Here is a 13,690-nt window from a genome sequence, read left to right as displayed (position 1 = left end):
AAATCCTTGGGTGCAGTGTCTGGGCAACACCTCTGCAAATAGTCTATGAAATGTGGGCTTTAGAAAGCAACTCTTTTAGTAAGAGAACACGTGCCTCTCTGTCTTCTCCCTGCGTCCGCCCCAGTGCCAATTCACAAACGGGGCTGGCTAAGGGCCCCGCAGGAATGACCGTGGAATGAGGCAAGCCTCCCCCCCGCCCCGCCCGTAGCACAAGGAGAAACAGAAGAATTGCCATGTGCTTTCTCTTCGTTTCTGGGTGGCTGGGGGTCGGGCTGCAGCTGCTGTCCTTGCTGCTACTTCTGTTACCAATGGCATTCAGACGGACAGCTCTCAGTGCCAAACCAACAACTGTACTCAGGAGCTCCGGAACAAGCCACTGGCAGCGGCCGCGGGAACAGCCGCCGCCGCCACCCCAGCCCGGCCGGGACACTCTCCCGGGTCCACCGCTGCCACGGAACAGCGAAGAGCGAAGCTGGGGGCGACCCTGCAAGAGACCCGTGCGTGTCCGCCGGCTTTGCAGTCCCGGGGCCATATCTCCGCCTGGTGCCTTCGCCCTCGGCCACATGCTGACGGGATGAGCATGGAAACCCTCTCACAATCGCCCGGCGAGCAAAGCACGAGCCAAAAGGGGGGAGCGGGAGCGAAGGGCGGCAGAACAAAGCGCCGCCCTGCAGAGCCGGTCACCGCCGTCACCTCCAAGGAATCGACCTATGTGGAGATTCAGGATTTCCCCCGAGGAAGGGACGCCAGCCCCCAGACCCTAAAGCTGACTTTGGCAGGGAGCGGAGGAAAAGTGGCCTTTCTCAGCCCTAAAAACGGAGCTTGCGAGCTCAGCGCTGTTAGCAGCTCGGAAAGCGGAAAGCCAGCAACCCTGGCCGGTGAATCGAGACCAGGGGCCAGCCCGGGGTCCCCGGGGAGGAAGGATAATGAAGCGGAGGGATGCAGCGCTGGCTCCAACTCAGGAGGGTCGAATGAAAACACTTCGCCTGGACTCCCCCACAAGCCGCTTTCCCCGAGCGGCTGCCCGGAGTGGTCCTCCTCTTGCCCATCCCCGGTGAACAAGACAAGCGCCTTCCCCAAAACGGATGACACCGTGACCGAGGGCAAAACCTCCTCTTCTTCCTTTGGGTACGAAAGTGACGAGGACGAGGACGCGGACTGCAAAGCAAGCTGCTTGGTTAACCCCACAGGGGGCAGCCGGGGGGCTACCCAGCCCACCTACTGCGGCAAGAACAGCCCTGCTAACGAGGAGGCGCATTACATTACCACGCACGAAATCCAGCTCAGCGAGGTGGACCACGACATGGACTTTGACTTTGGCCTGGCCTCCAGGTGGGACTTTGAAGACAACAATGTGATCTACTCCTTCGTGGATTACGCCTCCTTTGGGAGCGACGAGACCCTCGGGGACACGCAGACGGAGGAGGACAATAGCTGTTATCTCAGCACGACCAGCGATGCCAATAACCAGACGGACAGCATCGAGAATACCAGCAGTACGGAGATAGTCAGCATTAACTCTGAAAACGATACCCCCAGCACAGACAAATGCGCCAGCTCGGAAGAAAGCCAGTCCAAGAACCCCAGCCACATGAGCGAGAACCCAGCTGCAGGCCACATTCTCCTATCAATCAAACCGACTTCCAGGGCTATAAATGAGCTTAGCAACCTGCCCGAGAAGCAAAGCATTATTTACGCTGCCAAGCATGAAGGCGACATGAGCCTCCGTGTCTCCACAGCTCCCGAACGCAAGGCCAGTTTCAAACAAGACGCGATTCATGACCAGGCAAAAAAATTTATTGCCGTCCCCGCGCGTTTGCAAACGCGGTGTGGAGCCATAAGGGCGAAGGAAGTGGGGGGATATTCCAGCGGTGCCTCCAGCGCGGTCAGCGAGCTGGATGATGCGGATAAAGAAGTGCGAAACCTGACGGCCCGAGCTTTCCGGAGCTTGGCTTACCCCTACTTTGACACGCTGAACTTAAGCTCCAGGGAGTCCTCCGCGTCCCTTTCGGACCAGGCGCTCGGGATCAACCGATGGTCCACTTATTTAGACCTGAAGTGCGGCAATCTCGGGCAGAAACCGGAGCAGAACCTGTTCAAGAGCAGCGCCGAACCCACCGGCTGGCACAGAAGCGCTGGGGCGAAGACATGCCGTGACCAGTTCTACATTCGCTCCAATAAATCGCAGACGAAAGCCCTAGAGTTCGTGGTCAGCAAGCTCGATGGGGAAATAACCCACGTGGAAACGCCAGCGTGCTTCGAGAAGCGGATCCAGTCGGGCTCCCGGGTTGTAACTTTGTTGGAGACGCTGAATTTTAGCAGCAATATCAATGCTGGTGTCCCCAGAGCTGCGAAACGTCCTGACCACGCTGCCGCTGCGGCAGGTTGCGCAGATGAGCTTCCAGAAGCGCTGCCCAGGGAGCCGGGCCAGGAGGCTAGCAAACAAACCGGGCTGGCCGCGGCAGAAGTCCCGGAGGGCACCCCGAATAAATCGAAATTCGCCTCCAGCCTCCTCAAGAATGTCATCTCGAAGAAAATGCAGCGGGAGCACGAGTTCAAAATGGAGAGGGGGGAGATCACAGACACTTCGTACACCAGGCTGGCCGCGTCCTTGCCCGGCAAGGAGCAGGAGGGCTCGGCCAGGGAGAAGCTGAAAGCCGGGGGCATGCAGAGGCAGAACTCCAGGTATTCCGAGGGCAGCTCTGACTACACCATTGTGACAGCAGAGGACCCGGGGGAGTTTTCTGACAGCAAGTCGCCGACCTCCAAGGCGTCTACCCCTCGCCTAGACCGACCCCTTTCGGAAACGCGATTGGAGGACGTGTGTGAAATTAAGAAGAGCGCCTCGGAAGCCATCAAGGCGACCTTCCTCCGCAGCCAGAACAGCGCGTTCAGATCCTGGAAAGAGAAAGAGGCAGAGAAGAAGAAAGAAGAGCGGGCTCCCATCGGGAAGCTTCAGTTCTCCTCCGCCAAATACGACTGGCGGGCCGATCTGGGTGAGATCTCAGCCGGCAAGTCCACTAAAATGTCGCGTCTCTTCGTCCCAAACATTCAGCGCACCCCCAAGGACAAACAGCCTGGCACACAGGTGACACAGCCCTCCGCAGCCATCTACGCGGCTCGGGCGGGCACCCCCGTCAAGCCCAGAGCCCCCGAGATCAAGATCAGCCTGGGCAGCGTGCAGCCAAGCAAGGATCACCCCTTTGACCTCGCCAAGCTGCTCACCCCCAAACTAGCCGCTACCGCACCCACCCTTTTCAAGGCAGCGGAGGAGCCCCGAGGCCAGCCGCAGAAGGCATTCAAAGCGGACGGCCTGGACAAGGTGCCGCAATTCTTGGTGCGCGATATCAGAGACAACAAGCCGAAAGTCCCCGGCCCCATTCACCAGGTGAGGGACGTCAGGAAACTGATCAAGAGCGCCTACGGCCACGACTCGGGCGATACCAGCAGCGACCGGAGCAGCGCGCTCTCCGATCAGGGCAGCGCGGAGCAGAAACCGAGGCAGCTGGCCATAGCGGGGATCCCCAGGGCTCTGTCTCCCATGGTGATCACCTGCCAGGCGGTCAGTAACAGCAGGGAGGACAAGAGGCCGGGCGAGACGGGGGCCAAAGCCCCAGCAGGGGGCAAGGTGCTGCCTGCCACGCCGGAGGGGACAATCCTGGTGCACAGGACCTCGGGGAGGCTGCCCGTGGCCACCATCGCCCCCAACAAGAGCGACCCTCGCTTGCCCGCCGTGCTGAAGATCGTGTCCAAAGCCTCCGCCCCCTGGAGGCAGCAGCAGCCGCCGCCGCCCCCGCCGCCCCCCGCGCCCGCCCCGCCTGAGAGGGGCAAGGGAGCGGACGAGGAGCCGCGGGAGGAGGCCAAGGCGCCGCCCAGCCGCAACGCGCTGGAGAAGCTGACGGCGGCGGTGCGCAGCATGGAGGAGCTGTACAGCTTCAGCAAGCACGAGTGGAAGCGCAAGAGCGACCCGCGGCCCATCACCGACAGCCACGTGCTCTCCCTCATCGCCAGCGAGGAGCGGGGCGGCCGGGCGCCCGCCGAGGAGAGGAGCCCGGCCCCGGCCGCCCCCGAGCGCCAGCCCCTCCCGGGCTCCGGCCCCAAGCCCGACAAGGTCTCGGCCAGGGCGGCCGCCTTCGAGAGCCTGGCGCGGGAACGGCCCCGCCCCCTGCCCGAGCCCCGCGGGGAGGCGGCCGCGGCGGACAGAGCCCCGGGCCCGCAGCCGCCGCGGAGCAGCGTCTTCACCGTCAGCTCCGCGCAGAAGGCGGCGGCGGCCGCCCCGGCCAAGCTCCCCGCCGCGGCCTCGCCGCTCCGCGGCCTGAAGGGCCAGGCCGGGCCGGCGCCGCGCTCCCTCAAGCTCTCCCCGGCCCCCGCCGCCGCCGCCGAAGGGAAGGGGCCCGGCGAGGCCGAGAAGGGCGCGGCCGGGCCCGACTGCGGGAACTACCTGGCCATGCCGCTCAAGGAGCCGCCGGCCGCGGGAGGGGGCGCCCACCCCCCGGGCCCGCTCTCGGCCTCGGCGGCCGCCGCCGCCCTGCAGCCCTTCAGCGCCGCCAAGAGCCGGGGCCGCCTCAGCCCCAAGCAGCAGCCCGGCCCCGCCGCCCCGCCTGCGGCCGCCCCGGAGCTGCCGCCCGCCGCCATCTACCACCCGCCGCTGCCCGTGGCCGCCCTGCACGGGGCGCAGCCCCCGCCGCTGCTCTGCTTCTCGCCGCCCTCGGCCGCCGAGCCCTTCCCGCAGACGCAGCGCAAGGTGCTGCTGGACCTGAGCACCGGGCAGTACTACCTGGTGGACACGCCCGTGCAGCAGCCCCTCAAGAAGAGGCTCTTTGACCCCGAGACCGGGCAGTACGTGGAGGTGCCCGTGCCCATGCCCCCGCAGCCGGCAGTGGCCCCGATGCCGCTCCCCATCTCCCCGCTAGCGCTCAACCCGGGGGCCTATGGGGCCACCTACATGATCTACCCTGGCTTCCTGCCCACCACCATGCTGCCAGCGAATGCCCTGCAGACCCAGCTCTCCCTCCCGGGCGGCGACGTCAGCGCCCCCGCCGAGACCAGCAGCCCAAGGGCAGCGCTGGGGGGAGGAGGAGAGGCCACTTTCGTGGAAAGTCCTTATTATATCGCCACGGGTAAATCCCAGCCGTCAGCCGCCCCTGCCCAGCTCAGGGGGGCAGAGGGGAAGCCGGTCATCAGCATCACATCCCAGCAAATGGGGCCAAGGATAATTGCCCCGCCCTCCTTTGATGGTACCACCATGAGGTTCGTGGTGGAGCACAGATGATGATAAACCAAAGAGGCTGCTGGTGAGTTGGTTTGTGCTCTTAAAAATGCATGTGATGGGAGCAATTTGAAATCAAAATTAAGCATCCAGTAGGTATAATAAAATAATACTTAATCTCGGAGGTGGGTAAGTATTCAAGCTTTTGTAAAAAATTGTCCTAATGTCCCCAAAGATTTTTTTTTTAAATGTCACTTGACACAATCTGGTGTAGGCACCAAAGTGGGAGAAAATAACATTTGTATGGATCTTTATTAATCTTCCCTGGCAGAGCTGGTTTGAGCTCTCTTCTCCTTTTGCGTATTTCTTAAAACACTTGCCTAATTTGAAAGGTAAAGATACCTAAATTGTAACCTATTTTCCATGACAATGGGCATTTATTTACTTCTCCCTCTCCTCCCTTCTTTGTTGGTTAGTGTTTGCAGGATCTGATTTTCTTAGGACCCTTAGTTTTTGTAAATATCTTCTTAAAACTGTTTCTAAAATGTGTCTATACCTAAACACACTCAATATTATTGTCTGGTTACTTGGTCTCAGTTTCAAGATGAAGGTCATAGCTTTCTAGTGAAAAAAGCCGTCCATCTCTTGGTGGCAGGGGAAGCAACAGCTAAGTTTGAAAGGCCTTCCTGCCTTAATTTCTCCTTCAGTAAGTTAAGGAGGGTCACACGCGAAGGTGAACCTCCCTCTTCTCACTCCCCAGTGGGAGGGGGACACAAGTTAGCATTCCTTTTTCTGTGTTCCAGTGAAAGAGTATTGGGTCACCTTCTTGCTTGTTTTCAAGATAGGTAGGAAGAAAAAGAAAAGCAGACCACCCTAGTGCATTTCTCCTGCTCATTGGGGATGGTGGAAGATTTGGTCCGAAAGATACCAACTCAATTTCACTTCCCTTTGTTGGGGAGGTTCTTTTGAAGACCATGCCAATTGCATGAAATGGCACTAAAAGGAGCACAGTCATGGGGATAGGAGTGTTCTGAGGCTTTGTTTACACTGAGAATTTCAGCAGTTATTGACCAGCTGTCAGCATAGCTGTATGGATGCAAACCTCTAGTGTAAGCAGTCGCTACAAACTCTGATTCGCACAAGTTCAACTTGCCTCCGTTTCAAGCATGGGTAATGTCGTACCAGGGCAAATCACAGCTTAACCTGTCTATTCTGAAGAGTTTGCCTCTGTGCAGTTACACCAGTGTCTGGCCACAGATGACTGTAAGCAGGGCAAACCTTCGGTGTAGACATTGCTTGACTGTTCAGGGAGGTTAGATGTATCACCCAAGAGGGAAGATGGGATTGAGTACAGTATTCAACAAATGCAGAAGTCAGGCTGCAAAACAGCTTAGCATTTTAATTGTGGGGATGGGTGGCAATTCTAAAAAGACAATGAACATCTTTATCAAAGGCCAGTTTACATTTCATTACAAAACAAATGTAAATATTAAGCAATTGACTTTGGGATTGGTGGTGTTTGTTTGGCTCTAGAAAGTAACAGAAAAACAGATGGGAATCTGTACTTTACCAAGAATATGTGCGACAGTTGTGCACAGTGCTCTTGTCAATCTTTTTAATAAATTCCCAAAGTTTTAGGTTTAGCCCTAATTTTCTATCTGCTTTGTTTAGTCCCACATTTGTTTCTAATTTTTTCTTTCCCCTATTTTGTGTTGTCATAAGAACGGCCATACTGGGACAGACCAAAGGTCCATCTAGCCCAATAGTCTGTCTTCTGACAGTGGCTGATGCCAGGTGCCCCAGAGGGAATGAACAGAACAGGTAATCATCAAGTGATCCATTCCCTGTTGCTCATTCCCAGCCTCTGGCAAACAGAGGCTAGGGACATCATCCCTGCCTATCCTGGCTAATAGCCATTAATGGACCTATTCTCCATGAATTTATCTAGTTCTTTTTTTTTTTTTTTGGTCCTTTTTTGTGTTTTAATCCATGGGAGTACAAAAATTACTGAATAATTGGTCTCCAGTTGACTAAAACTTTCCTTAGGTTAGGTGCCTTGTGCATCCAGCATTCCTTTGTTTGTAATTGTTTGTTAATTATTTTATTTTCTTCTACATTTAAATTGAATTGTTTCCAGTGTTAATTATTGGATTCACCAAGAGGTAGCCAAACATCACTCGGGTGGATTCACAATCCATTGTTTAGGTTGACAGTTATCTAATGCTAATCTAGCTAATCCTAGCAGGAATTTTTCATCTGGGAAAATTGTACACATCTTTTCCTCTCCTTTGTTTCATCTCTTTCCTCTTTAGAAAAGATCTCAAGTCACTGGTGCAAGGGATTGTGGAGAATAATTTATTCCTTAGATTACTGTGCAGATATGAGTTATTTTAAAAAATAGACGTGTTTATATATGTTATATTAGGGGCACAGTATTGTAATTGTAACAACTGTACAAAAGAAAAGAATACATTTTTCAAATACGTCTTTTTTTATTACTCTGAGAAGCGAAAAGTTTACCTTTAGTCTCATGTTATTTGTGTCCAAAGTTAGTGGGTTATTCTACTATTTGTTTAGTTATCTATTTGGTTATCTAAACAAGTGTTTCTGACTGAAGGATGTGCTTTGAGCACAGTAGTCCATATACCCCTTGATAGTGATGGGCATATTGCATCCATTTCCCTTTGCATCTCACTGAACATTTATTCCTGTGAGTGCAGCATGAAAGATACATCATATGACCAAAATATGGGTGACATAAAATGTATGATACTAAATTTGATACATAAAATAATTCAGGCGTTTACAGCAACTCACTGGACTTTTCTATACTCAAAAGAATGCTGTTAAATTGGTTAGGCCTAAAATTTCATCTACTCGTTTTTTCTTCTAAAATGGGAAGAAAGGTGTCTAGCCTTAAGGATGTGGAACTGAGGTAAACATCAGACAGGTGATACAGCATGGGATGCTTTTTGCTCAACACCTGACTTAAAGCAAAAAACTAACGGAAAGAAATAGTTTTTATTACTTAGTCACATACCAGAAGACACATTTTAGTTCATCTTCAAGCTTTGGTCACCTAAATTATTTTCAGTGAAAAAATTGTGAGACAATGTTGCAACCATAAACGGTTGCCCTGTTCTCCTTTCTGTATGTTGACCTCATTTTCCACTTCCCTGTTCTTTCATCGTGTCTCCTACTATCTTCCTTTTTCTGGGTATCTTTCCCTGCATCTTTTTATATATATTTTCTCTCTTCTTCCACTTTTGCCTCTTTCGCTTTTCTCTTTTTCTCTATTCTCTCTCTCTCTTTGATTTGTCTACTTTTGTTTTACTTTTCTGGTTTTGTTTTCTCTGCCCAGGGATAGTAGACACAGTACTAGTGCACTCAATAGATCTGCATCTGAAACCCACTAACTAGGACTCTTCATTGCTGATTGATTTCACTCGGGTTCCAATTCCATTTGTAAAGTATTTGAGTGCAGAACTTTCTTACAGAGCCTAAAGTGAACTGAAATAAGTGCCAAATCCCGTGAGCTAGCTATGGATTTTCAGGAGTTTTCTTTTTAGCTTCTCTTCTCACAGAGAAATAACATAATTTACTAACCTAAAAGATTGTGTATGAGTGTTCTTGATTCCCTTTTTCCATTCCTTATTTTTCTTTCTTCCCATCTCTTTCTCTCCCTCTCTCTGCTAGCATATCATTTTCCTTCTTCCTCAGATCCTCCTCTGCTAACTGTGTCACTGTGCCAAGGACTGATAGATACCGGAAACTGGTATCTTTGGGAGGGTCATTGTGACTTGAGTCACTTTGTCTTGTTTCTTTGTATGTTCCTATTGGTGGTGATTGTTTTATTTTAGGGCCTGATCTTGCAAACGTTTGTGCCTGTTGTGTTTCTTTGCTACTGTGCGTAGTTCTGTTAACTTCAATATGAGTAGACCTGGTAGAAAATGTTTGCATGCGCTACTGGGCTCTTAGTCAGCTATCTGGTTAAAGTGCAACCTTGCTGAATATTTTTTAGATTCTTAGTATACAGCATATGTCAAGAAATACGTTGCTTTATCCCTCAGATATAGCTTGCTATTTATTCCTCCCTCAAAAAATGAATGACCACTTTTGTGAGCTTGCTGATAAAATAGTTCTTAGTTGTTAGGGTTCCTCTATTTCTATAGCAGCAGTTAATTAAAGCTGCCTGCTTCCCTGGCATTAGTTATGCTGGTGCGCATACAAATAGGTAAATAAAAATTAATATTAATTTTCATCTCCTTTGGAATACATGCTGGGTGGAATGAGGTGGGGAAAGCCTGTTTGCTACATAGAAAAGACCAACATTGGAAGGAGAGCCGTTTGATTTCAAGTTCCTTTGGGATTATCATGAACAAAAGCCCTTGTCTTGCAATGAATTTATTATGGGTGGACCCCATGCACCTGCATGAGGTCATGGAGTTCTGCCTGCTTGTATACAGTTCATTGCTGGATTGGACCCTTAGATTTAAAGAAAAGTAAAACTGTTCCGGGGCTGGCAGCACTTGGGTGGCCTGGGAGATGGGGGCGCTGGGAGGGGGAGTGGAACTCCAGTGAGAAAGGTGGGGCCTCACTCAGGCAGAAAGGGTGGTCCAGGCCAGGGGCTAGCCTTCCCGAGCCAGGGGTTCACCCACTGCTCATACCTGGGGCTCCCAGACACTGCTAGCATGGCAGCCCCTGTACAGTTGCCGCCTTTGCTCCCTTCCCCCCTCTCCCCCCGTCAGCAGGCCTGTTTACATTTAATATTCTTGGAGGGTTATAACATGGTTATATATCTTTGCTGTGAGTCGAAACATGGCTTAAAACTGCTCAGGCTATAAGTGAGTTGTGTTTTCTCTACCCATGTAAGCACTTTTAATTACCAAATGAAATGGTCACATTTTTAAAAGTCTGACTTTCTTTAATTATGGAACTATTCCGTGCACATGATGATGCACTTTATTAAGCCTAAGAAATCAACCTACGCTTAAAAGTTCTGCATTTAGAGTTCAACTGTGCAAGGTGCCTGATCTAGTCCTGATCTAGCCAAAGCTGTGAGACCAGAATTCAGCAAAGCATTGAATCTTCTAGACACTATTATTTGATATTGGCAACAGATTAAGAAATTGGCAGTAACATTATTGTAATAATGAAGTGAAATGTTATTTATTGTTCTGCAATACTATCGAGTGCTTAAATTAGTGATTAATTTAAGAATTTCTAATGTAAACCTGTACAATGTTCTAAAAACTTAATTTCTTTTATTGGTGTATTTTTACAGGAACAAGGAAGAAGAATTATCCTCCTTTAATCTGAAACATGGTAACACTAGGCATTCATCCTTAAAAACTGCTTCCACAGTTTTCTCATTTTTTGCTTCATACAAAACAAGTGTGTAAGTTTCTTGTTTTCTCCTCAATACTCCCATTTTTGGTGTATGTATACATTTAATTATGCAAAGCAGGCTGAATTAATGCATTATTTTCTGTAAAATTGTTCCTTTTTATACTGAAGCCAAGCAGACATTATACATGCCCCATCTCTTATGGCGAAGTGAAAATGCTAAAATTGTTCACATACTTCCGTTTCTTTTACCTTTACAAAAAAACAAAAAGAAACTTACTGAGTAGTGTCAATACTACTCTACTGTTCTTGTAAAAACAAGTGTGTAAATGTGACATGATTTTAAGTTTGGATCAAAATATATCTTTTTACAGGTACTCAAAATTTGTTATGAATATGTAATGCAGCTGTATAATTTACAAAACAGAGGCCCTAAATCTTCTCCCATTGAAGTCAACGGGAGTCTTGCCATAGACTTCAGTGGGAGCAGGATCAGGCCCCTAGTTTATAACATTATAGGTGTGCACTTTGAATAACAATCATAGGGATATGTAGTCTTTAGGTTATTGTTAGTGTGTATTTTTGGCATGACTTCAAACATGGTTGTGAAACTATCACAAAACTTGTTTTGATTGCTGTCATTTTTTATTTGCTCTTTTGTACTGTGTTTGACATTACAAGTTGCCTTAATCATGGCAGTTTTTAAACACTAGGCAGCCAGAAACTGAATGTAATCTTTTTAGGCCCCAATTTTAAAGGAGAGGATAGCATTTATTTCTCTTTAAGACTGCAGTCTTTTGTTAAAACTTTGTAACTTTATTCAAAATTTATTTAATCTCAGTGATCCACACAACAAAAGAACTTTGTAATGTTGTTTATTCAGCGTTGTGTTCTTTTGTTTCCATTCTACAGCAGATTTATCTGAGGCCCAAATTAACAATATATTTGCTTAAGAAATTATTTCTTTCTGAAGGGGGGAAAAAATACCATATATGGCTAGTCAGAAATGGGCCTGTTATAACTCTGCTGAAGCTGGTGGAGTTATACCGATGATGAATTTGTCTTATTAAAAGAGAACTGTTCACATGATGGTAGGTTTACATTACATTTGATTTTAATCAGTGACCTGCTCGTGTATTGATTGCCCTCACAAAGTTCCCATTCAAATCAATGGGAGGGCAAGGGATGCAAGATGAGCCTATAGTGTCTAATTTAAAGCGCTCTCAAGGGCACAGTATGCCTTCCATTGATGCCATTTAAAAATAAAATAAAAAAGGACATGTATGTGTATAGAATTTATCCAGATACGCAGTTTTCTCATATTGGTTCCAAAATTTGCCCTCATCTTACAAGCAGTCTGTCGTTAACTGTAAACAACCTCTAATCTGTACCTGGTCTTGATTTGTGTATGAAAGAAAAATAACATTTTGTTTTTTTGTAAAATGCTGTGCTGTTCAGAGAATATGGCAGAAATTTAAAGCAGAACACCCAAGTATTGTAGGGGACAACCTTCGCTCTGCGAGTTCTAACTACATACACAGTAGGTTTCAGAGTAGCAGCCTTGTTAGTCCGTATTCACAAAAAGAAAAGGAGGACTTGTGGCACCTTAGAGACTAACAAATTTATTTGAGCATAAGCTTTCATGAGCTACTGCTCACTTCATCGGATGCATTCAGTGGAAACTACAGTGGGGAGACAGGCCAGTCCTTGCTTACAGACAGCCCCCCAACCTGAAGCAAATACTCACCAGCAACCACATACCTCACAACAGAACCACTAACCCAGGAACCTATCCTTGCAACAAAGCCCATTGCCAACTGTGTCCACATATCTATTCAGGGGACGCCATCATAGGGCCTAATCACATCAGCCACACCATCAGAGACTCATTCACCTGCACATCTACCAATGTGATATATACCATCATGTGCCAGCAATGCCCCTCTGCCATGTACATTGGTCAAACTGGACAGTCTCTACGTAAAAGAATAAATGAACACAAATCAGATGTCAAGAATTATAACATTCATAAACCAGTCGGAGAACACTTCAATCTCTCTGGTCACTCGATTACAGACCTAAAAGTCGCAATATTACAACAAAAAGACTTCAGAAACAGACTCCAACGAGAGACTGCTGAATTGGAATTAATTTGCACACTGGATACAATTAACTTAGGCTTGAATAGAGACTGGGAGTGGATGGGTCATTACGCAAAGTAAAACTATTTCCCCATGTTTATTATCCTCCCCCCCCCCACACACACACACTGTTCCTCAGATGTTCTTGTCAACTGCTGGAAATGGCCCACCTGGATTATCACGACAAAAGGTTTTCTTCTCTCTCCCCCCTCCCCCCGCTCTCCTGCTGGTATTAGCTCATCTTAAGTGATCACTCTCCTTACAGTTTGTATGATAACACCCATTGTTTCATGTTCTCTATGTATATAAATCTCCCCACTGTATTTTCCACTGAATGCGTCCGGTGAAGTGAGCTGTAGCTCACGAAAGCTTATGCTCAAATAAATTTGTTAGTCTCTAAGGTGCCACAAGTCCTCCTTTTCTTTTTACATACACAGTAGTTTCAGTTGCTGGTCAGTAATATTCTTAGATTCCAAAGCTTTGGTACATTGAAGTCCTAAATTGTTCATAAATCATAGACTTTAGAAAATGAATGATTGAGGAGCCTCAGAACCAATTTTAAGATCAAATAAACTTTCAGTTCTTTAGAACACAAACAGGAACTTTACAACAAAACAGAATTACTCTTTTGTGTTGCTGAATTGTCACCTTTTAAAGGTAATTATCTTTATCTTTTTTACTTTTAGAAAACTCTTTTATATTATGTGCCGTTCTAAAATACTCATGGCTCGTTAGTTAGATGTTTAGAACTATTACCTATTTATCTTTATATGAAAGATATGAAGTAGACTTTTGCTTTACTGGTTAGTAAGAACTGAAAATGAGTGTAACTTTAAAACATCAGAAACACTTGAGGAGTCTCAAGCCTAAGAGAAAACAAATTTTTATTTGAGGGTATGTCTATATGAATATTTAGTTCACGGCAAGCTGGGAAATCTACCTCGTGCTAGCCTGTCGTACGTGAAGTGTTCGTGTGGAGACTGTTGCTGCAGAC

The 13,690-nt window shown here is 48.3% G+C and overlaps 1 protein-coding gene across 1 annotated transcript; it reads left to right on the top strand.

Moving 5' to 3' along the window:
• Positions 1–574: 574 nt before the first annotated feature.
• Positions 575–10,683, top strand: LOC311519748 (uncharacterized protein C4orf54 homolog; the record flags this gene model as incomplete). The annotated part of the gene is made up of 2 exons (XM_084626604.1): positions 575–5,294; positions 10,494–10,683. The coding sequence occupies one exon, from the start codon at positions 575–577 to the stop codon at positions 5,270–5,272; it is 4,698 nt and encodes a 1,565-aa protein (XP_084482730.1). The 3' UTR covers positions 5,273–5,294; positions 10,494–10,683.
• Between the last annotated feature and the right edge of the window lie 3,007 nt (positions 10,684–13,690).

Source organism: Lepidochelys olivacea (genome assembly GCF_965140295.1).
Source record: "Lepidochelys olivacea isolate rLepOli2 genome assembly, chromosome: 4".
Taxonomy (NCBI): Eukaryota; Metazoa; Chordata; order Testudines; family Cheloniidae; genus Lepidochelys; species Lepidochelys olivacea.
Note: the sequence above shows the minus strand (reverse complement) of the source record. Positions and strands in the feature narration are given on the sequence as shown.